The 25,765-nt window shown below is 39.7% G+C and overlaps 1 protein-coding gene across 1 annotated transcript; it reads right to left on the bottom strand.

Annotated features, from left to right (window-relative positions):
* Nucleotides 1–1,472: 1,472 nt before the first annotated feature.
* DEFB116 (defensin beta 116) lies at nucleotides 1,473–6,784 on the bottom strand. Its single transcript, XM_027558105.1, has 3 exons — nucleotides 6,747–6,784; nucleotides 6,548–6,648; nucleotides 1,473–1,717 (listed from the first exon to the last, which is right to left on the bottom strand). The coding sequence occupies exons 1-3, from the start codon at nucleotides 6,782–6,784 to the stop codon at nucleotides 1,473–1,475; spliced, it is 384 nt and encodes a 127-aa protein (XP_027413906.1).
* Nucleotides 6,785–25,765: the final 18,981 nt, after the last annotated feature.

Genomic DNA, 25,765 nt, shown 5'->3' with positions numbered 1-25,765 from the left:
CAAAAATAGAAACATTTTTAAATTTTTCTATCGACTTCTAGGTCCCATAAAAGTTAAAAATTCAGCTGTATAAAATGGTCATTTAGTGAGTATATGGACTTTGATCCATTGGTTTGGGCTGGGATTGTCATTTGTCTAATAATGAGAAATACAGGTAAAGTGTTTATGGTAAAAAAGAGAGAGAGTAGGCAAGACGGCAACATATTATGGGGCAGAGAGTGGAAGAAGAAACCTCCAACAATGGCCAAAAGAACACCCAGAAATCAGAAGCTAAGGCTAACAAGGGTTTCAAGGAAGGATTAAGGGCAATGCAGTGAAAGCATGTCTAGAGGCAAAGTAAACAGTAAAACCTTAAAAATATTAAAGTTTTTCAACAAGAACGGCATTGGTGAGAAAAACCAGTGCCATTCCAGTGATGTGGTAAGCACAAAAGCCTAATTACTCTCAGCTGAGGTGAAGCTAGGAATCTGGAGCTTAGAGAATTTAGTTGAGAACACTTGTTCTAGAAGTTTAGATTCAAAAAAGAAACAAAGCGTGCTCAGGGATAACCTAAAGGGATAGGGTGGGGAGGGATGTGGGAGGGGGTTCAGGATGGGAGGACACATGTATACCTATGGCCATTCATGTTGACGTTTGGCAGAAACCATCACAATATTGTGAAGTAATTATGCTCCAATTAAAAAAAAGAAAAAAGAAACGAGATGAGACACCCAAAGAAGATTAGTATACCAAACACAAGGAAAATGCCACAGCATGTCAAATATTTGTGACTAAGTTTAGAGTGGGAAAACAATATTCCTCAGTTCTCAAGAATGAAAGATCTTAAAAGTCATCAAATAAAATGTTCATCCCAAATCCCTCTCTAATGCTACAACTACCTTCATCTCTGCCCCACAACCAGAAATTTTCCTCCAGCCTCAAAATTGGAAAAGTGCCCAGGGACAAGCTTGCTTATTCCACTTTCCAACTGCTATACCACTTACAGAATTTTGTCCTAATTTGTTCAAAGGATTCCTACACTCAATTCTAACCATCCATTTGCCTGATTCTGGTTTTCCTGAAGACATCATGTAATACCAGACATAACAGGATATTCCTAAAGTGTTTACTCAGGGGACTCAGTGATCTCCCTTACATGCTCACTGGATCATCCAGACTCAATCCAGTTTTTATCGTCCCTCTTGCAATCTCTAGAACAAATCATAACCTTCCTCGTAGTACCAAAGAAGACCAGAAATGTGGTCCCCTCCCTTCTTCAATATCTACCGAGCTACCCTAGCATCCTATTTGCTTCTTGGGTCAGTGCGCTTTCCTACACTACATGTCTCCCCAGCCCCCAGCCTAACCTTCCCCTGTCCAATAATGACTGCTCACAGATGAAAGACACACGCATGAGAAGGAATGCATTTTTATGGGAAGCATGTTCCAGACGGGAGAAGAACTACCCCAGGAGGGGGTAAAGTTGGTGACATTCAAATCTGAGAATAGTTTGAAAGCGTTGTAACTGACAAACTGGGGTTGGAGTTAGACTCCTGCTTCACATTGTTTGCACTTTGCACTTTCACAAAAAATTTTAGGCAGCACTTTTCGTGATTTAGACAGGTTAAGTATTGAAGTTCATTTTTTCTGCAGGCATTTCGGCATGTGCCTTGGTGAAGCTGGCATGGATTCCAAGACTCTTCTTGGCTCTTGCCATAATAGGGTCTGAACAGGCCACCTGGGAAAAACACAGCCATATTAATTTCTATGCAGCAGTGGTAATAATAGGAGTAGAGAGGCGTAATTTAAAGACAAGACCTGCAAATATTAAGAGCATAGGATATGGAGTCAAAACCATCTCAGTTCAAATCTGGACTCTTTCATCGTGGCTTTTCATCCTCGAGCAAGGTTACCTCCATTTTTTGGCTCACGCTTGCATCATCTTCACAATGGGCATAGTAACAGAGCCAACTTCTTAATAATTTTATGATGAATAAATTAACATACATCATATGCTCAGAAAAGTATCAGGCACATAATAAGAAGGAATTAAACATTAGGTAGTGTGGTTGATATGAAAGTCTTTTCTTGAGGGTCCAGGATTTCAAGACTGCCACTGGGAGCATGTATTGGACATGTTTTCAAATGCTCATTTGGATGTATATTCCTCACATACAGGTCTCATCAGAGTTAACCAGCACCTACTTTGAGGCAAAGAACACTTATTTGAGCAGCTGCACACCTTTGTAGTCTGAAACATTTGAGCAAATATATACATGTCTCTCTTTGTACTTTGGCCCCACAGAAATAGATACTGTATGTACATGGGCAGCACACACAGAGGCACACTTGCACAATTCATTTTACTCACACATCCACATTCACACATAAATTGAGCATATATGTACACATGTATATGTACACGTGTGGATACACGTGAGCATCTATCACACACTTTGCACATATGGCTAAAGCCCATTTGTGAATAGTGATAGCTATGTATTAGTCATTGAGATATGTGCACGTGTATATAGGCTCTTCAGCTGAGAAAGTTCTTGACACTTTGTCAGCATTCTGTAAATATAAGTCATGAAGTGGTATTAGGGCTTCCCTGGTGGCTCACACAGTAAAGAATCCGCCCGCAATGTGGGAGACCTGGGTTCCATCCCTGGCTTGGGAAGAGCCCCTGGAGAAGGGAATGGCTACACACTTCAGTGTTCTTGCCTGGAGAATCCCATGGACTGTATAGCATGGGGTCACAAAGAGTCAGACCCAGCTGAGTGACTTTCAGAATTAGTTACCTGTTGGATCTCCCAAGGACAAAGGAACTGCTAGAAAGAATACTAACGATCATGACCATATATGTTCAGCATCTACAATATATCAAGCATTTTGCAAATCACATTTCACTGAACCCTCATCAAATCTTCTGTTATCGCCATCATTTATATGAAGACATTGAGGCTCAAAGAGACCATTGTTCTGTCCACATTTCCATAGCTTGTACTTCAATTTCGGGTCTACACAATAGACTATGCTCTTTCTTCTCTGTATCACATTCATGGTGTTAGTCGCTCAGTCATGTCCAACTCTTTACAACCCCATGGACTATAGCTTGCCAGGCTCCTCTATCCATGGAATTCTCCAGGCAAGAATACTAGAGTGAGTAGCCATTCCCTTCTCCAGGGGATCGTCCCAACTCAGGGATCAAACCTGGGTCTCCTGAATTGCAGGCAGATTCTTCACCACTGAGCCATCAGGGAAGCCTCCAATTTCTGGTCTACATGATAGACCATGCTCTTCCTTCTCTGTATTACATTGCCTCTTTTATAATAGGATTTCTAGGACAGGGTAGCATCTTCCTGCATGACATCTGCAGGCAGAAGGCCTTCCACAGCTTTCAACAGATAGTTCAAAATCCATAGCTTAGCATTCAAGGACTTTTGCAACCATTCACCTATCCTCTTCTACATCAGCTTATCAGCACTCACTGTGCACCAAGGCACTCATTCAGTGCTATGTATGCAGAGGTCCAATGCCCACCCACATTAATAAAAATCAGGAAAAGCAAGTTTGATGTTATTTCCTGCAAAGAAAAGTTTCTTATTAATTTTTTGACAAGAAAAAGTAAAATTTTCCAGGTATAGGTGATGTAAGAGAATGGAAGGGGAAGGAATGAAGAAAAATGCCTCAGTGGCAGATTTCCCATAGCACTGGGGTGCTGGCATATGTATAAACTGCACCAGAAATGGGCACTTTAACCCAGAGAAGGCACTCAGTTGCTGCTACGTCAGCCAGCTTGCTGGTTAACCAAAGGAAGGAGATAAAAAATGGCCCCCCTTCATCCATGCTCCAGCATTATGGTACCAATGTATTTCCTACAGTGGCCCTCACACTCATCATGAAATCTCTCTTTTGGCACATCCTACTTATAGGAGGAAAGGTGCTTTGGGGGTTCTTTCCAGTTACATCTACCCTCTTTTGTCCAACATCTGAACTGGAGGACTTCCTGCTTCTCCCAAATCCATTGGATAGAAGGCAAGACACTCAAGATCTTCTCTTTCTAGTCACCAGAGTGGATAGGGACATAGATATCAAGAGGATCAGGCAAGCCGATGTTTCCTATGAAAATCAGGTCAAGGCAGCCCCAGGAGAATTCTACTTGTTGTTCAGTCACTCAGTTGTGTCTGACTCTTTGTGACCCCATGGACTGCAGCACACCAGGCTTCTCTGTTCTTCACTTTCTCCTGGAGCTTGCACAAACTCAAGTCCATTATAGCTTCTCACTCCTTCAGCTGTTCTGACTCTGTATTGCCCTGAAGCATAATAACACTCACGTCAAGTTAATGTCACTGTTGATGATCCTTCCATCTTCAAATTGAAGTCAGAAGAGACTTGGTCTTAAATGCCAGCATTGTCCCTGATCTCTGGATCTCTAGCCTGAGTCTCCCCATGAAAGAAATGGGAACAGAAGAGTTTGCACCTGATCAAGAAATTTCAACTGCGTTTGTGCAGAAGGAGGTTAATTAGATGTGTCATACTTTGTAATAACCTAGAGTTTCCCAGAAAACACTCTTCAGGGCTCTTCCTTAAGTGAGGGACACAACCCTGCTGACCTCACATTCACCCATAGATGTTGCCCAGCTCATTTTCCTACACTGGACTTATTTTAAGAGCAAGTTAAATATTATAAATTTAAAAAACACCACTTATGTTCCTAACTCTTCTGAAGAACTCCATCCGGAGTTAAAATCAATATGATAAACGATTTCTCTGCCGTGTGTGCTCCCTAAACATCCCTCTTCCATCCATCTTCTAATGTTCTTCCTACTAATACATATTTTTTAGACATAAGTCATTTATATGTCCATTCACTAAGTAAACATTCATCAGGATCTACTCTGTACAAAGCACTCAGATAAATACCAATAATACAGAATTTTAAAACAGAGTCCTAGCTTTCACAAAGTTCAGTTTCAGATGCATATGTTTGGGGGTGATGAAAGGAAAACATGACTTTGATTATTCCAGAAAAGTTTGTACAGAACTGTTCCTGCCCATTAATTCTGCCAGGTGAAAGTTTTAAACAGTTAAAGAAACAACGCTATGTACAACTTTTGAAGCATAGAGTCCTGTCTTCCAGGCTGTCTTCCTTCCTTCCTTTTTTGTTGCTTTTTTGGGGGCAAACCCACCTGTGGTTTCTGCTATTACAACATGGAAACTGAGCTTTAACAAACATGAGAAGAAGTGTATTTCAAGTAGGTAGGATGAAACAGGACGGGAACAAGGGGTAGGTAAGTGAGAAACAGGAAAAATAGGGGGAAGGGAAGGAGAAGGGGGAAAGAAAAAGGAGAGGGAGGAAAAGAGGAAGAGGAGAAAACACTAAGCACATTGACTCTGAATTCAATCCCAAGAAAGGAGAGACAGCCTTGGTATTCTATAGGGTTGGGTTGAGACTACTGCTTTGTCTCTCTGTACCGTCCAAAGTTTTACGGGAGAGCCTTGAAGACATTCCAGCCTCCTGATTTCATTTATCCCCTCACTGCCTACAGTTATATCTACTGTTCTTCAGTGCCCCTGAAAAATCATAAGCAAGAAACTTTTTAAAAAAGAGTTTGAAAATATTACTGCCTATTTTCCATCCAGCATCTGTCCTCCCCATTTAAACAGATGCAGCTCTGCTGTGATAAATTTGACTGTCTTACTCAACTTTATTCATTGCCAAATTCAGGCTAAGCCAACCTCTTCCTAGATAAAGCCTGCATACACTCTGCTTGAATAACACACCTACATGAACCAAACACTTACCTAAAACTCCCAGCCCTGTCTCTTCTGAATACTGATCTAAGGTTCAGTTATAAAACTTAACACACACACACACACACAAAAAAAACTTAACACAAACATAACACTGGCCAAGCCATTCAACCCCAATTCACAGTGTCAATCCAAAATATAGCTCAACTATGAACTTCACTCTACCCTAGCTCCCAGTTCTACCCAACTTCATCCCAGCTCAAAAAAAAAAAAAAATTTAATAATAATAATAAAACCACAAAAAACCACCATTCCTTCTCCAGCCTACAGCAAAATATTAGTCCAGCCCAATTCACTTATAGAATTTATAGAATTGCTCACCCCCTGCTGATCCCCACTTATTTTTTCAACATTCCTCTATCTCTAAGGTCACATACTATCCCCACTACAATGCACTCTCCAAACTCCAAATTATCATTGATTCCTCCTATAGCTCCCCAACTTGGATCTAATCTCTCACACTAAATCCATGAATCAAACTTCCATCCCAATTACAGCATTATCTGAAATGCTTTGTTTGACACTTCACTATCCCAGGAACAACAAGAACAACAATCTTAAATTTGTTTTGGCAGAACAAAACCAGGGTGATCTTGACATGAGATGAATCTTGGGAGTAACATTCTAAACCTGAGACCAGAAAAGGCTTTAGGTAGTGCCTATTATATGTGAGTAGGAGTCATCTCAGAAGTTACCAAGAAACCAACAGCACAAGCAAGACCCCAGAACCTTTGAGAGAGGTCTGAGTTACCTGGAGTCTTATGAACCAAGATCAGAAGGATGGAAATGGTCATTAAACAAGGCTTCATGACTGATATATCCAGAGAGAATGGAGGGTTGTGTTGCAGGGGACTGAATAGATATCATTGCAGTAGGACAAGGCCCTCCCTTTATTAGTTTTGGAAATGAGCCAGGTTTGTGTTCAGTGAAGTAAAAGAGATGAGACATACCTGGGGTTAGCCAGGCAGAAGGATAACACATATCCCATGTCTAGGCGGAGCACTCTGTGTAAATGTGGAAGATTTGCCAGCAGCACCCATGTCAAATTGGGATTTCCTTTCCAGTCAGAAAAAATAAAGGCAAATGAGAACCAGCTGGCATTTTGTGTGAGATAAATTAAAATGAATGAATGAGTCAATTAAACAAGCAATCAATGAGAAAATTGACACATCACTCTAAGAAATAAAGATTCCTTTTTTAAACATATGTCTTTATTTTATTAATAGTAGTATGTCCCCCTCTATCAGTTATACTTACTGTATACCCAATCCTATACTAGGCATCATGGAAGAAGGAAGGAAAATGAAGAAAGAAAAGATAGAGAGGAAAAATTGAACGGGAAGTATACATGGATGAAGAAAGGAAGAGAAATCAGGCAAAAATAATGAGGCATATTTACCATGAATCTACCATGTGCCAGTTTCTATACAAAATACCATGGTATAGACATGAACACTTACTACAACACTATGAAGTTAGATAGCATTTTCCACTTCACAGATGAGGACAAGAAAATTTGAAAAGATGTTGTAAGATCCCAAGACCGCATATCTAAAACAGCATAGAGTCTAGAAACAATATCTGCTTTTGAAATTCTGAATCTGTGAGTGGAAGGGCAGAAAATGAGAAATAAAGCAAAAGCACATGCAAGTTGCTAAAAACAGACTAATCGCTGTTTTAGACAATACAAATTTAGTTTGAGGAATTCAACGCTCTTCCCTTGAGAAATGGGAACGAAAGGATTTTCTAGAGGAGGTCACGTTGACTTTTTACTCCAATATGTCATGTGGAAGATGAATGGATAAAGTCTAGTGTTTTGAACAAAAGCTTAGAAATAAGGGAAAATGTTCTTTGAAAAGCCTAGGATAGGATTTCCACAGCTTGACATGAAAAGGCAAATGAAACTGGACTAACCCTCCCAAAAGCAAATGGAATTGTAGTACTCTTCCCACTGTAAGCAATTATTACACAGGAAAAAATATAGAAAGAATAACTGTGCTTCATTGAATTAAAGACAGAGCAGAAATGAAAAAGCAACCTACGAAATGTGAGGAAATATTTTCCAACCATGTATCTAATAAAATTTAATATGCAAAACATATAAGGAATTCAATAGCAATAAAATAATCCAATTTTTTAGATGGACAAAGGACCTGAATAGACATTTTCCCAAAGAAAATTTTCAAATGGCCAACAGGTACGTGAAAAGGTGCTCAGAGTTACTAATGATCAGGAAATGCAAATCAAAACTCCAATAAGATATCACCTCACACCTGTGAGAATGGCTATTATTAAAAAGATAAAACAAGTGCTGTCTAGGATGTGAAGTAAAGGGAACCCTTGTTCACTGCTAGTGGGAATATAAATTGCTTTAGACACTGTGAAAAACAATATGGAAATTCCTTTAAAAAATTAAAAATAGTGGACTTTCAATGGCAAAGGAACAAGAGACAGAGAGGACCTTCCCCTACATCAAAATTCATCTTGCATGTGGAACAAATTCTACAGGACACCTTCTGAATGCTGACAGAAGACCCCAGACTTCCAAAAAGACAAGCCAATCTCTTCAGAATGAGGAAGGGCAAAAGATAATGATAAAAAAAGAGACAGAGGATACGTGACCCATGAAGTTCCAGGTGTTCAAGCTGGATTTAGAAAAGGCAGAGGAACCAGAGATCAACTTGCCAGCATCCGCTGGATCATCAAAAAAGCAAGAGAATACCAAAAAAACATCTACTTCTGCTTTATAGATTATACCAAAGCCTTTGACTGTGTAGATCACAACAAACCGTGGAAAATTCTTGAAGAGATAGGAATACCAGACTGCCTTACCTGCCTCCTGAGAAATCTGTATGCAGGTCAAGAAGCAACAGTTAGAACTGGACACGGCACAACAAACTGGTTCCCAATCAGGAAAGGAGTATATCAAGGCTGTATATTGTCACCCTGCTTATTTAACTTCTATACAGAGTACATCATGTGAAATGCTGGGCTGAATGAAGCACAAGCTGGAATCATAATTGCTGGGAGAAATATCAATAACCTCAGACATGCAGATGACAACACCCTATGGCAGAAAGCAAAGAACTAAAGAGCCTCTTGATGAAAGTGAAAAGAGAGTGGAAAAGCTGGCTTAAAACTCAGCATTCATAAAACAAAGATCATAGCATCCAGTCCCATCACTTCATGGGAAATAGATGGGGAAACAATTGAAACAGTGACAGACTTTATTTTGGGGGGCTCCAAAATCACTGCAGATGGTGACTGCAACCATGAAATTAAAAGGCGCTTGCTCCTTGGAAGAAAAGCTCTGACCAACCTAGACAGCATATTGAAAAGCAGAGACATTATTTTGCTGACAAAGGCCCATCTAGTCAAAGCTATGGTTTTTCCAATAGTCGTGTATGGATGTGAGAGTTGGGCCATAAAGAAGGCTGAGTGCTGAAGAATTGATGCTTTTGAACTGTGGTGTTGGAGAAGACTCTTGAGAGTCTCTTGGACTGCAACGAGATCCAACTAGTCAATCTTAAAGGAAATCAGTCCTCAATATTCATTGAAAAGACTGATGCTGAAGCTGAAACTCCAATACTTTGGCCACCTGATGCGAAGAACTCACTCACTGGAAAAAAGACCCTGATGCTGGGAAAGATTGAAGGCGGGAGGAGAAGGGGACGACAGAATATGAAATGGTTGGATGGCATCACCAACTCAATGGACATGAGTTTGAGTAAACTCTGGGAGTTGGTGATGCCTGGCAGGCTGCAGTCAATGGGGTCGCAAAGAGTTGGACGTGACTGAGCGACTGAACTGAACTCAACCTGCACCCAGAGCGGGATTTGAGAGGGAGGAAAAGTTTTGGTACACTCAGAAACCCCCTCAGGGGAGGGGACAGGGGAGAGCATCGGAACCTCAGAGGGGAGCACAGCAACAAGTGTTCAGAAGGCAGAAAGTGAAAGTCACTTAGTCGTGTCCGACTCTTTGCGATCCTATGGACTATACAGTCCATGGAATTCTTCAGGCCAGAATACTGGAGTGGGTAGCCTTTCCCTTCTCCAGGGGATCTTCCCAATCCAAGGATCGAACCGAGGTCTCCCGCTTTACAGGCGGATTCTATACCAGCTGAGCCAAAAGGGAAGCTGCTCAGAAGGCAAAATGGAGAGAATTCACCATAGAGTCACTACCAAATAGCACTTCAGTCTAGAAGCAGCTTACATGGCCACACCACCGCAGAGAGTGGGGACAGTGTGCTAAGGCTCAGGCTTCAGGGATCGGACCCCAGGGAAAGGACCTGGTTGACTGCCCTGAAGATGCTCTGAGGCGGCTAGTAGGACACAGCTGAGGGAGTACAGGGAAGCCTGGGCCTCCCTTAGAAGCAATAGATCCTTGCCATAGGAATGCTCTAACTCTGAGTGCTTGCAGAACCTGGGACCCTGCCTTGGCTGACGGCCTTAGGGGGATGAGTCAGCTGTGGTCTGCAGCTCCAGAGGTAGAAAAGCCATGGAAGTGCCAGAGGTGAGGACACGAGGCTGCTACAGCCTCAACCCCAGGGGCCACAGTTGTCACCAAGCTGTGAGCAGGCACGTGTCACTGCTCACATCTTCCTGGGAGCCTGAGCAGCCTGGTTCTGCCAAGGGACTCACAACCCAGGGTCAACTCCCCTGGGGAAGCTGGCCACCCGCCTCAGACTGTGGCGACCTCCCTCCCACAGGTCTCAGCCACAGCAGGCACTCTCCCCACACACCCCAACTGTGTCTGCTGTACCCCTCCCTCTCCTCACCCCAACTAAGCAAGTGACACTGGAGGGCGGCCTAGAAGCAGAGGCACAGCCAGAACCAACGTAGAGCACCAGGGGATGTGTGACCAAAGGAGAGAAGGGGAAATCACTCCTGAGTTGCAGGTGCAGTGGTTAAATCCCTGCAGCTAGCCTGAGACTGGGTTTTAAGGGCAACTGCAGACTTTGGGAGGGCTTCCCAGGTGGCGCTAGTGGTAAAGAACCTGCCTGCCAACGATCCCTGGGTCAGGAAGATCCCCAGGGGGAGGAAATGGCAACCCACTCCAATATTCTTGCTTGGAGAATTTCATGGACAGACAAGCCTGGCGGGCTACAGTCTATAGAGTTGCGAAGAGTTGGACATGACTGAGCGACTTGAGCATGCACATACTTACGAGTGGGATTGCTGGATCATATAGTAACTCTATTTTTCATTTTTTAAGGAAACTCCATGCTGTTATTCATAGTGGCTACACCAACTTACACTCCCACCAACAGTGTAGGAGGTTTCCCTTCCTTTTTGTCCACACCCTCTCCAGCATTTATTGTTGCTAGACTTTTTCAAGACAGCCATTCTGACTAGCATGAGGTTTTGACGTGCATTTCTTTAATAATTAGCAATGCTGGAGCATCTTTTCCCCGGCCTGTGGGCCATCTCTATGTCTTTTTTGGAAGAAACATCTATCTAGGGTTTCTGTTTCTTTTTTCTTTTTTTAGTTTAGCTGCATCGGGTCTAGGTTGCCACACACGGGATCTCCCTTGCATCATGCCAGGTCTCCTGATGTGGCACACAGGTACTTTAGTTGTTGCCTGTATGCTCAGTAGTTCTGGTGAATGGGCTTAATTTCTCTGCAGCATGTGGGATTTTAGTTCTCCAACAAGGGATGGAACCCACGTTCCCTGCATTGAAAGGTGGATACTTTACCAGTGGACCAACCACCAAGGAAGTCCTTTCTGTTTGTTGACTGAGTTGTTTGTTTTTTTTATATTGAGCTGTATGAGCTGTTTGCATATTTTGGAAATTAAGCCCTTGTCAGTCACATTCTTTGCAAATATTTTTCCCCATTCCACAGGTTGTCTTTTCATTTTTTTAAAAAAATGTTTTCCTAATCCCACTGCTGGGCATTCACACTGAGGAAACCAGAAGGGAAAGAGACACGTGTACCCCAATGTTCATCGCAGCACTGTTTATAATAGCCAGGACATGGAAGCAACCTAGATGTCCATCAGCAGATGAATGGATAAGAAAGCTGTGGTACATATACACAATGGAGTATTACTCAGCCATTAAAAAGAATACATTTGAGTCAGTTCTAATGAGGTGGATGAAACTGGAGCCTATTATACAGAGTGAAGTAAGCCAGAAGGAAAAACACCAATACAGTATACTAACGCATATATATGGAATTTAGAAAGAGGGTAACAATAACCCTGTGTATAAGACAGCAAAAGAGACACTGATGTATAGAACAGTCTTATGGACTCTGTGGGAGAGGGAGAGGGTGGGAAGATTTGGGAGAATGGCATTGAAACATGTAAAATATCATGTATGAAACAAGATGCCAGTCCAGGTTTGATGCACGATACTGGATGCTTGGGGCTAGTGCACTGGGATGACCCAGAGGGATGGTATGGGGAGGGAGGAGGGAGGAGGGTTCGGGATGGGGAACACATGTATACCTGTGGTGGATTCATTTCGATATTTGGCAAAACTAATACAATTATGTAAAGTTTAAAAATAAAATAAAATTTAAAAAATAATAAAAAATAAAAAAATGTTTTCCTTTGCTGTGCAAAGGCTTTTTCTAAGTTTGATTAGGTCCCATTTGTTTAGTTTTGCTTGTATTTCTTTTGCCTTGTGAGACTGACCTAGGAAAACATTGCTATGATTTATGTCAGAGGATATTTTGCCTATGTTTCCTTTTGAAAGTTTTATGGAGTCATGATTTATGTTGGGTTGGCCAAAAAGCTGGTTCAAGTAACTTTTTGTTTAAGTCTTTAAGCCATTTTGAGTTTATTTTTTGTATGGTGTAAGAGAGTGTTCTAACTTCATTGATTTACATGCAGCTGTCCAACTTTCCCAACTACACTTGCTGAAGAGACTCTTTTTTTTCCTTGTATATTCTTAACTCCTTCGTCAAAGATCAATTGACTGTAGGTGTGTGGGTTTATTTCTAGGCTCTCTGTTCTGTTTCATTGATCCATATGTCTGTTTTTGTGCCAATACTATGCTGTTCTGATTACTAGGGGTAACTTTTTTGAATCCAGCTGTTCAATTGCCAGATCCTAAACAAGCAGTAAACATGACTGCCTTCCAGTTCTAAAAGATACTCAGCCTCAGTCTGCTAAATCTGATACTTGTATTCCCAAGGCTGACTTAATATAGTTCATTAATGGATCTTGTATGAGAGAAACACAGGGAAATATAAAAGCATTTATGCAATAGTCAGTCCTCATGAGGTTTTAGAGGCTTATGTTCTCACCAACATAAAATCAGCCAAGCAGCAGCACTCATGGCTATTATGTGAACTTTTGAATTAGCCTCCAGTCTTAAAGTGAGTATTTATCCTGACTGCCAATAGGAGTGAGGGTCCTGAATACTAAAGACCAAATTTAGAAAAATGGAGACTATCTAACGTCAATAAGAACTATAGTATCACATAGGAATTGACTGCTGATTTATTAGTCATTGATATTTCCCATTCAGATTTACATAGTTCATTGCAGACTCATATAGGACTAGATAAAATATCTAAAGGAAATGAATTTGCACCAAAATGTCTAAGGTTTGGACTGAGGAAACTGCAGTTCCATTACTTCTATCCAGGGACTCATATTCACAGTTTAAGAATTACATAATTAACTCCTCCCAAATTGGAAAGTTGGAATTCAAGGGGAACTAAAAAGAGCATAGGAATGTAGGATTTACCCGTTGGCATTATTTCCCTGTGCCCCAAGTGTATGCATCCATGGCTTTTCATGTAACCTAAGCAGCAATATCTTTTAAGTGAAATGAATATAATGAAAATCTTGGAATCATACCACTTCTATATAAGGACCAAATGTTTCAGTAAATAATATAAAGATGTGCTGATTGTTAGAAATTAAAAAAAAATTTTTTTCTTTACAGGGAATACTGAGGCCCACATCACCTCAGACCTGATAGCAAATGAACATTGTCGAGCTTTTGCCATCAGAGGGTAAGAAATACTATTCAGTAATAGAATGCGTGGTATCTAGATGATGAGAAGTGTTCCCATTGGCTAAAGCAGATCCTCAAATGGTGATCAAAGCCCTACTGAATTATACCATCCCAGTCCTTGGAATTCCTGAACATCTAGAATCTGAGACAAGGTTTGTTTCAATGGTAAATCGGGGACTCTATAACACTTTACAGATACCAGTGCTTATCATACTCCTTATTATTCCCAGTTTCCTGAACAAGTAAAATGAATTTTACCCTAAAGAATTCTTTGGCTAAATTGCACAACTTGCTTAAGATGACCATCAGACTTATTTTGGTTCAATGAAAATTAATTTCCTTTAGCTAGCATGGTATTTAAGCCCTTATCTGATAACAATGGTAAACACCCCTGATCAGAGACATAATGGGTTTGCTTGCTTCCTTAGGCTCATTCTGCCATCATGTGGCCAGATGATGGAAGGATCCCCCTGAGAAAGTGTCATCAACATAAGCCAGGAGATAACGCGTGCATAAAGTGTTCTAGTGGCAGGCTAGATTGTCATTTATGCTGGGGAGTATAATGACACCCCACCAGGTATTGCTGATAGCTCACACTGTCAAAGTGAAGAAGAAGCACAGTTGAATACATGCTTCCTATGTGAGACCAGCACCCAAGACTGAATGGCTTGTAACTCTCATTACATACCAAGGTTATATTCTCCAGCAGTAATTTATCATAATATACAAGATGAAGGAAAAAAGTCTCTAAAGGACTTATGGTAAAAGAGACAGGTTAGTGTTACTTTCTTTTTAGTTATCTTTTATAATTTTAATATTTTATTTTGTACCAGTTAAACTTGAAGCTTATAGTTTTATTCCTCCTTCTTTTAAAAATAAGCAGCTCAACATCATGAAACTTTGTACTAACTACAATTGTCCCAAATATGAAGTAAAAGCTCAACAAATCATTTGTCTGTAACACTTCAGACCTACGAACTGGGTGGTTGAAATGTAAAGGAAATGGAAAATTTCAAATTTTCCACAGACTGAAATCAATATTACTCAAATAATAAATAATTTAATGTTAAGCATCACCTCCTATCGTATTACTAAATATACCAACTAGGAGGAATTGATTATAATTATACTCAAATTATATTCCCCCTGATAAAGTGTCATCAATATAAGCCAGGACTCCCACTGCTCATCTTTCATAGCCACTGAGGCCTGGTTTATATGAGAAAATAATTTTAAAAAGATCGGAATTTGTGAAATGCCGGGCTGGATGAATCACAAGCTGGATGTTAATGGAGATATTTGGGAAGGTGAGATTGAAGACTAGTTAACTCCAACTGCTTAAGATGTGGAAATGGAGTAGTGCATACAGATGTTGAATTATAATTCTGTATACCTGAAACTTATATAACAATTTTAAAAATATGTGCAAGTAAAATGATTTGCCTTAATTTTTTGTCAGGCACACAAAGCAACTTTGCAGGATATTAAGGTGGCATTTATTCACTCTTCAGATGTAGATTATATGAAAGAAGTAGGTTTATATTTTCATGCATCACTACTAATTGACACATTCATACATTTTTCAATGTAACATAATTGAGAAATTTATAAGACAAAAAAATTTCAGAAAATGAAAACTAGATGTTATACTTAAATATTAAAACATGTCTGAAGCTCTGAGTAGTTAAAAATTATATATTTTCCCCAAAGCTTTGATTAAAGGGAGAATTCAGAGCTAAATTTACAGACTATTTTATCTCTGAGAACATCCCTCTAAGATATTCTGTGGGATCCCCACTAGTACTACTCCTCAAAGCTGAGGTAGGTAGAAGCCTTACTAGAATGGTACTGAGAGCCTGATGTCGTCTACTCCATGTTATAGTTCTTCCAATCTAAATTTCCGCTAAGGTAGTTCTCTTTGGAGGGTTCCCTCTATAACTGATTGGATAACTTGGTGTCATTTTGACCTGCTGCTTTTCAGAATAGAATTTTATAGATAATTAAAAATTTTTTATTACCACAAAAATTGTGGGTTACTTGATATTTATTAATGGTGTATAGTCCACTGGTTTTGAGTCTAGGATATAATGATACTGACTCGGAAGAATTTTACCCTATTCAACTTTCCTGAGCAGGAAATATATATATGTAAAATTTATATATCATTACCAACAAGAAGGTAGGGTTGATAATGATATATAAATTTTACACACACATATATATATATATTTTTTTTTTTTTTTTTTTGGTCTGTGCCAATCTTAGTTGCAGTATGCCGGATCTTTCAGCTGTGGCATGCAGGATCTAGTACCCAGACCAGGGATTGAACCCCAGCTCCTTGCATTGGAAGCACGGAGTCCTAGCCACTGAACCATCAAGGAATTTCCTGTAACAATAATTCTAATATTAACTCTATCAACTCATATTTTTAATTCCTCTACTAGAATAAGAGAAAGCTTAATATATTCTCAAGCTGAATAAGCTGAACATTCTTTAATTATTTGTTTTTTGAACCTATTCCCACCATTGTAGTTCTAGTTCTAACTTTCTCAGTTCTTTCTAAAGGTCTTCTCTAATGAGCTATGGGGGTTGGTTTCCTATTGTTTTTTGCAACAGAGGGTTTTGAGGTATAACTTTGGCTTTATATCTAGATCTCTTTTGCTGGGTTTTGTTGGCATTTTGAAAAACTATCTTTCCTTATGATTTGATGAGTGGCTTGGTTGAAAGACTTTTTGAAAAAGAAGAGAAGGAAATTCAGCTCTGGTCATAAAATCATTATTTTTTCTTCCCTTGTGATTTAGAATTGGAGAATTATTTTTAATTTTTTTGCATATGTGTCCAAAGAGTCTGCAAGAATTGTTTCTGCGTTGTTAATAAGGATGCTTAATCTTAGAAATAAAAATGAAAGTGAAGTGAAAGTGTTAGTTGCCCAGTCGTGTCTTGACTCTTTGTGACCTCATGGATAGTAGCCTGCCAGGCTCTACTGTCTGTGGAATTCTCCAGGCACGAATACTGGAGTGGATAGCCATTCCCTTCTCCCAACCCAGGGGTCAAACCTGGGTCTCCTGCATTGCAGGCAGATACTTTACCAACCAAGCCACCAGGGAAGAGCCAGAAATAAAAATAGTTTTTAAAATTGTCTTACTTAACAGTGTGGGGAATCTAGTCAATAACTCTGTGGTATGATGACAGTGCAACTAGACTTCTCTTGGTGGTCATTTTGAACCATATGTAAATACCAAATCACTATGTTGTGTCACAGGAAATAACATAAGGTTGTGGGTCACATACTTCAAAAGGAAATTCCTAGAAAAAGAAAAAAATGGTCTTACTTAAAAAAGAGTAGATGCAATCTTCACTCTGTAGAAACCACCAGACATCTCTCTCTCTTCTCTATGTTAGTAAGAGGAGTGAAGAGGAAGAAGGACACTGATAACAGATTGTAGTTATCAAATCTCCCCCTGGGTGAGATTTGGAGAAAGATACAGTGAGATTGTGGCACTAAAACAGAGAGGCATGATCAACATTTTTTGATCATGAGTTATTTCTGGGGGTCACCAGGAGGCCAGCAGCTGAGCAAGCTGCATTTCAGGGTTACTCTAGAGATTTGTCCATCCAAACTTGTAAGTAGAGGATCTCTGGTACAAAAGCACTCATTATCCATCTGTGGGTAAGATCAAAGAGAAACATTATTCCTCCTCTTTCCTGTTTTGTTTGGCTTAAGCAAACTCGTTTTCTCTATTAAATTAGGAGAATTGCAGAAACTACTATGAGGAATATGTGAATGCTACATACTCACTTTGCATTTGATTCATTAACTAGTTTGGGTATTGAGCATCTCTGTGTGCCTAGCAGGATAGGTAAGGCCAGACAGAGATAGAGCCTAAGTGCTATTAAATATAGGTTGGTAAGCAGTTGGAAGCATGAATTGTGGAAGACTTTAAACCCAGGTGGCACTAATGGTAAAGACCTGCCTGCCAATCCAGGAGACACAAGAGACGTGGACAAAAAGTCCATGCTCTTTCCACTGAACCGCTTTTCCCCTCAGTGTTGGGACTTTGTATTGTTTATGCCTAAAATCCAAATTCTTTAATCTGATATTTAAAGTGAGTGAGCTAAGTTGCTTCAGATGCGTCTGACTCTTTGTGACCCTATGGAGTGTGGCCAGCCAGATCCTCTGTCCATGGAATACTCCAGACAAGAATACTCGAGTGGGTTGCCATGCCCTCCTCCAGGGGATCTTCCTGTGCCAGGGATCAAACCTGTGTCTCTTACATCTCCTGCATTGGCAGGCAGGTTCTTTAACACTAGCACCACCTGGGAACCCCTTATATTGCTGTACTTATTGTTAAATATTTATAGTATCACACCTTGGTATAGATATTGATAATACCTATGATACAATGCAAAGAAGGAGAATATAGATATATGTGTATCATATAGCTCATAAATATGTTACATGTGTAAACCATGTGTGCTGAAGAGACAATATTCGTAAGGAAAAATCCCCGTCTTCCCTCGTCTTTCTCAAACTTGACTTAGCTAATCATGAATCTGTACTATTCCAAAACAAATCTTAGAGAAAACTTCTTGAGCTTGCCCAGAAAAACTAACTCGAATTTTTACTAGAAATGTATTGAATTCATAGAATATTTGGGAGAGATGGACATTTTGTGTCATCTTATCCAGGAACACAGGTGTCTCATCGTCTGTTTCCTGTATTAGTATTTTAAAGTTTTCCCCATGCAAGTCTTACATATGTATAATCAAAATAAAGTTGATAGACTTTACACTTTTGCTGCTATTGAAAATTATGTCTATTTTACATTGTATTTTCCACTTGATCATTGGTAACATGGAGAAATGCTGTTGATTTTTGTAAGTTGATTTTATGTCTAGCAAGCCTACTAATCTCTTTTTTGAGTTCTATTAGTTTGTCTTTTGATTCTATGGTTTTTCCAGGTTAAATGATTGTATCATCCACAAGTAATGACAATTTTTATCTCCACCTTTTCAGTCCTTGCACATGTTTCTTATTTTTTAACTAATTAATTTATATTAATAGGAGGATAATTAGTTTACAATATTGTGATGGTTTTTTTCCCCAACAGCATGAGCCAGACCTTCCACTGTTACAATGTTTTCAATGTTAGTAGGAATCCTTGTTTCCTTCCAATTTTAAAGAGAAAGTATCTAAAAGTTCCCTGAGTAAATAACAACAATTTGTCCCAAGAATTTGGCATATAATCTTTAATGCATTTAGTAAGTCCCCTTCTCCTCCCAATTTCTTAAGATATTCTACTACAATCGGTTTTAGAAATTTATAAAACACTTTATTCTGGATCATTGAATGTGATCATATAGTCCTTCTGCTTTTATCTATTAACATAAAGAATTACATTGCTAGACTTTCTGATTAACATATCATCCTCACATTTTTAGATATACCCTAATTGTTCATGAAGCAACAGTTAGAACTGGACATGAAACAACAGATTGGTTCCAAATAGGAAAAGGAGTACGTCAAGGCTGTATATTGTCACCCTGCTTATTTAACTTATATGCAGAGTACATCATGAGAAACGCTGGGGTGGATGAAGCACAAGCTGGAATCAAGATTGCCTGGATAAATATCAATAACCTCAGATATGCAGATGACACTACCCTTATGGCAGAAAATGAAGAAGAACTAAAGAGCTTCTTGATGAAAGTGAAAGAGGAGAGTGGAAAAAGTTGGCTTAAAGCTCAACATTCAGAAAACGAAGATCATGGCATCTGGTCCCATCACTTCATGGCAAATAGATGGGGAAACAATGGAAACAGAGGCTGAATTTATTTTGGGGGGCTCCAAAATCACTGCAGATGGTGACTGCAACTATGAAATTAAAAGACACTTGCTCCTTGGAAGAAAAGCTATAACTAACCTAGATAGCATATTCAAAAGCAGAGACATTACTTTGCCAACAAAGGTCTGACTAGTCAAAGCTATGGTTTTTCCAGCTATGGATGTGAGATTTGGACTATAAAAGAAATCTGAGTGCTGAAGCATTGATGCTTTTGAACTGTGATGTTGGAGAAGACTTTTGCGAGTCCCTTGGACTGCAAGGAGATCCAACCAGTCCATCCTAAAGGAGATCAGTCCTGGGTGTTCATTGGAAGGACTGATGTTGAAGCTTAAACTCCAAAACTTTGACCACCTGATGTGAAGAACTGACTCATTTGAAAAGACCCTGATGCTGGGAAAGATTGAAGGTGAGAGAAGAAAGGGAGGACAGAGGATGAAATGGTTGGATGGCATCACCAACTCAATGGACATGAGTTTGGGTAAATTCTGGGAGTTGGTGATGGACAGGGAAGCCTGGCGTGCTGCAGTCCATGGGGCTGCAAAGAGTGAGACACGACTGAGTGACTGAACTGAACTGAATTGTTCATTTTATATTTTAACACATTATTAAATTTGGTTATCTACAATTCTATTTGGAATTTTGGCACATACAGAGATACAGAGAGATATGGTCTATTTTCTGTCCTTTGTTATTCTTATCTGGTTTGAAATCAAGATAACACTAAGCTCCTAAAATCATCCAAGCAACTCTTATGTTTCCTCTATTTTCTGGAACAACTTGTGTAAGAGAGGAATTGACTGTTCCTTCAGGTTTGCAAGATCTGAGGTGGCCGTAAAATTCATCCATAATTAATGTGAACAGGACACATTCAAGAATAAAGGAGACCATTATTAATAATTATGCCAGGGCAAAAGAGCGTGAACAAAGACTAGTCTAAGCAAAACAAACTAGAACTCAATGTTAATACTTTATGGGTATGGGAGTTCGTGGGAGAAGAGGCCTCTTCGTACCACGTCAATGTCTTCATGCTTGGTTGATCTATGCAGGTTTGCGTTTCTTTCAGTACTACTCTTGATGGATCGCTTTTCTTTGAAGTATTTTTTAATACTTATTATGCATGTTCGCTTATCATAGAGCAAGATGTTCTGTAAAGTTGGCATGCCCAAAGCACTGTATGTAAGTTTCATATTCCTCCAATCTCTTTCAAGCTAGCACATTTTGTCACACACTAATTTGTTGAAAACATTGGGCCAGTTGTCCTAACAGTGACTCACCTTCTGTTTTATTTATTTTTCTTTAGCTTGTTCACCAATATATCAGGTAAATTGGAGGCTAGTTCTAGGGGCTTTATTAAGTCAAGTTAATATGTTTGGCAAAAATGCATCAGAGATGAAGCTATGTTCTTCATCAGGATTTGACATCTGAACATCATCTAATATTCAGATTCACAATGAAATTAAATTGATAACGAATTTTTTTATTGAACAGTGCTGGTTTCTCCCTTTATATTCAACATAATCAATATGGTGCTACTTTTGTATTTACAAATGTCTGGTTCCATCTCAATCATTCACTTTGTGGTTTTAACGCTAATTTTAGTCCTTGACGGAGTCAATAGTTTCTTTAGAATTTGCAAGATAAAACTCAGTAAAATAGAACTTTCCCTTACGAACTAGAGCTATTTGTTTACTAGAAATACAGCTCCTATTAGAGAGGCAGGATAAACACATAATTCATTCAAATTAGTTACCAGTTTCCAAAGAAGTTTGCTTCGTGGTTGCTTCAAATCATAAAATATGAGCTTTCCTGGTTTATCTTTGGGCATCACTAGGCATTCATGTCTCTTCATTGATTAAATGTATTTCAACCCATTATATTTGGCTTTATTTTTGAAGCTCAAATCGTCATAATTTTAACAAGTAAAATTTCTTCCAGCTGGCTCCTATGTCCTCTTAAATGATCCCTTTACTTTTTTATTGAAATAAAATTATAAATATTTATTAGTGTCTTAAATAAGTCCAAACAGTAAGTCTAATAAGTAGTGCAATTTCAAAATAGTGGTGAACATAAATGATATCTCAAGGTATATGCAATATTTTTAATATGATATAAAATTATTTTTCTTTTGGTGATAGAGTCAAGAGAATAAATAATAACTAAAAAAATTGTTGACCATATTTATAAATCAAGGAAATGCTCATATTGTAATTAGAGATTAGTGATAATAAAGACATCATTTCTCCATTCATGTACATAACTCTCAACTTATGAAAATGTACCAGTGGGAAAAACTTTGGTCTCAGAGTGAAAAAATAAACTTAGTTTGGCAATCTAGTGCTGCACATTCTCTCTCCCCACCCCCCCACCCCGCCATTTTTGTTTAGATTCAATTGACATACAACATTGCATTAGTTTAAGGTGTTCAACATAATGCAGGCTTCCCTGGTGGCTCGTGGATAAAGAATCCGCCTGCCAATATAGGAGATAGATTCAATTCCTGAGTTGGGAAGATCCCCTTGTCATTCAGACGCTAAATTGTGTCTGACCCCAGGCTTCCCTGTCCATCACCAACTTTCGGAGTTTGCTCAAACTCATGTTCATTGAGTCAGTGATGCCATCCAACCATCTCATCCTCTGTCACCCCCTTCTCCTGCCTTCAATCTAGCCCAAATTCAACCCACTACCCTGCCTAATCCTTATGAAACCGTTTACCACAGATTGGGACTTGAACACACAGTGCCTGGTTTCAGGACCTAATGAAGCTCAGGTTCTTGATGTCTCATCGCAGAAAGAATTCAGTGAGAGACACAGTGATAGGTAAGGAGTGGATTTATTCAGATACAGAGAGAAGCACACTCCACAGACAGAGTGTGGGCCATCACAGAGAGTGAGTGCGGCCCTGAAGTTTGGCATGGTTAGTTTTAATAGGCTGTGTAATTTCATATGCTAATGAGTGGGAGGATTATTCCAACTATTTTGGAGAAGGGGTGGAGATTTCCAGGATTTGGGCCACCACCCACTCCTTGGAACTGTCCTGGCACCTCTGGGTGTGTCATTTCACTTGCTGATTGAGGATCAAGGTCTTGTCTTGTCTGCCATCTTGGTCCCATTTGATTCTAATGGGTTTTATGTTGTGTCCTTGGGCTATGTCATTCTTTCCAAAGTTGTGCCCCGCCCCTTTCCCTCCTGTTACACCTACACCCAGATTCATTTGTCCTAAAATTCCATCCTTTCTCCAGACCACCCCACCCAATCCTATCTTCCCTAATACAGCTCCCCACCTAAGAATCATCCTGACTCTATCTCCCTTAACTGTAAGCTCTTCCACCCACTGTCCACCTCAATTCATCCCTTAATATACAATATCATCTCTCAGAGATCCCTCCCCTTTGAAACCTGGACTCAATTTCTTGCCCCTAACCATAAATCTCAACTCAACAATCAGAAAACGAAGATCATGGCATCTGGTCCCATCACTTCATGGGAAATAGATGGGGAAACAGTGGAAACAGTGTCAGACTTTATTTTTTGGGGCTCCAAAATCACTGCAGATGGTGACTGCAGCCATGAAATTAAACGACGCTTACTCCTTGGAAGAAAAGTTATGACCAACCTAGATAGCATACTGAAAAGCAGAGACATTATTTTGCCAACAAAGGTCCATCTAGTCAAGGCTATGGTTTTTCCAGTGGTCATATATGGACGTGAGAGTTGGACTGTGAAGAAAGCTGAGTGCCGAAGAATTGATGCCTTTGAACTGTGGTGTTGGAGAAGACTCTTGAGAGTCCCTTGGACTGCAAGGAGATCCAACCAGTCCATTCTGAAGGAGATCAGCCCTGGGATTTCTTTGGAAGGAATGATGCTGAGGCTTAAACTCCAGTACTTTGGCCACCTCATGTGAAGAATTGACTCATTGGAAAAGACTCTGATGCTGGGAGGGATTGGGGGCAGGAGGAGAAGGGGACGATGGAGGATGAAATGGCTGGATGGCATCACTGACTCGATGGATGTGAGTCTGAGTGAACTCCAGGAGTTGGTGATGGACAGGGAGGACTGGCATGCTGCGATTCATAGGGTCACTAAGAGTCAGACACGACTGAGCGAATGAACTGAACCATAAATCTAATTAAATTTTAAATCAGTCAAAGTCCTATCTGTTATTTTGACAGAGAAAATGTAATACTTAAATAGAACATTAATATTAGCTAATTTAATTTTAAATGTAATATACAGAATTGCTAACTAAGCATTTAAAAATTGAAAAACATTAAAAAGATAAAATTTTGCAGAGACGGCAACTGCAGGAATCCGTTACCACTCCCAGGGATGAGATAACAAGAAAGGAGATTGGAAGCATTAAAGCTTTGAAACTTGGAGGAGAAATTGAAACTTGGAGCAGAGCTGAAACTCAAACCTCTAAGGCAAGAGCTCTGCTTAGCTAGAGCTGATATCTCTGTGAGGCATAATAAGACTGGCTTTGTAAATGTTGGAAATTACAAACTGAGTCCAGCTGCTGCTGAGGGAATGCCCTGCCAGTGTTGGGGTGAAGAAGCAAGGCTAGGGTAATGCCAGTGGCAACAGGAAATACATAGGAAGCCCTGAGGAAGCAAAGAGGATGGAGCAAGTCCTTCTTCCTTCTCCCACCTGGTAGTGTCCCTCTAGCAACCCCTCCTGGCAGAGCTTAAAGAAGTGACTAGCAAAGGAGAAAAATGTTTTGCAGCGTGCTACCCTCCGCAATGCAGAGCAGACACACCAGTGCTAGCCTTGACTCTGACACATGCTCAAACCTTCAACCATTCCACCACTGCAGCTGCACCAATAAATCTAATTTGGCAGGAAAGAATCAGAAAGAGATGCTAACATGTAATGAATATGGGGGGAAATTCATCAAGATGCCTGAAACCAGGCTTCAGTTGCTTGCCATCCTAATATAAGACTAGTATCTTAAAACAGATCAGGACTACAGCACTACTGAGACAGTCCCATATTATTTGAGTTTCATGGGCAATTTTCCATGACAAAAATGACTTTCCATGACTTTTCCATGACAAAAATCAGGATATGAAATTCCATGACTGCAGGACCCCAGAAGTAGTTGGCTGATTCATGAAGGATGGAAAATTGTTTCTGTGGAAAAGCTGAACTCTGGCATTATTAACTGCTGAAGCAAGCTGGGTTTGTGTCAGTGAAGTACAGAGAGGGAGAAAACTTATCTGAGGCTGACTAGCAGACAGACAACATTTAATATATGTCCTTGCTAGATCCCATTTGGAAAGAGCTGGACATTGGCCAACATCCCTAACAAAAGGAGGCTCTCCCTCTTATTAAAGCAAACTGAGAAATGGAAACCATCTGTCCTTTATGTGAGACACAAATAATAATGGAAGTATTTTTTAAAGAAAAGAATTTTAAGTATTAATAATAAATTGTCTTTGTCCACCTGAAAGGAGAGAGCTATAAAGGACTTCATATGTACTCAGGCTCGTGCTAGGCACGTAGGAGCCAAGAAGACAGAGAGGCGGGAATTAAAACTGTGGGAAAAAGGAAAAAAAGGAAAGGGGGAAAGTGAGAAGGTCAATTAATATTTATCAAGCAGTTATTTTTTGTCAGGTTTTGTTCTAAACAACATGTGCAGTAGATACAGATAAGGGAGGGGATGTTCAGAGACGGGTATTAACTTTCCCAAGGTCATCAGCTCCTGAGAATAAGAATGAGAATGCAGATATTTCTGAAGTCTTAAACAAAGTATATTTTCTTCATAGAGATAGAGTGAAAGAGATATTTATAAAATGATACTGCTGAATCAATTATTAATGTGTGTGTTAGTAGCTCAGTCATGTCTGACCCTTTGTGATCCCATAGACTATATAGCCCACCAGGCTCCTCTGTCCATGGGATTCTCCAGGCAAGAATACTGGAGTAGGTACCCATTTCCCTCTCCAGGGTACCTTCCTGACCCAAGGATCAAACCCAGATATTCCACCTTGCAGGCAGATTCTTTACCGTCTAAGCCAATTTTTATTAATAGCCATCATTAATCCAAATATATCCAACTTTGGGTTTAGTAAGAAACCAGTGGGGTCATTTTATTTTTTTTGTTTCATTGTATGAGAGGAGTTGGAAGATCCAGTGATCCCCTTCTGACTTTTT

The sequence above is a fragment of the Bos indicus x Bos taurus genome, chromosome 13, assembly GCF_003369695.1.
Source record: "Bos indicus x Bos taurus breed Angus x Brahman F1 hybrid chromosome 13, Bos_hybrid_MaternalHap_v2.0, whole genome shotgun sequence".
Taxonomy (NCBI): Eukaryota; Metazoa; Chordata; class Mammalia; order Artiodactyla; family Bovidae; genus Bos; species Bos indicus x Bos taurus.
Note: the sequence above shows the minus strand (reverse complement) of the source record. Positions and strands in the feature narration are given on the sequence as shown.

Bases quoted from the DNA above. Each gene is read 5' to 3' on its own strand.
- DEFB116 (XM_027558105.1), bottom strand. From the start codon at position 6,784: ATGGGATATGTGTTATCCTTCTGCCTGGCTAACCCCAG. The intron at 6,649-6,746 runs GTATGTCTCATC...ATATCTATTCAG, and splicing joins TTCTGCCTGGCTAACCCCAG to TCCCCTGCAACACAACCCTC. The intron at 1,718-6,547 runs GTAACTCAGACC...TGTTTTTCCCAG, and splicing joins CTTGGTTCATAAGACTCCAG to GTGGCCTGTTCAGACCCTAT.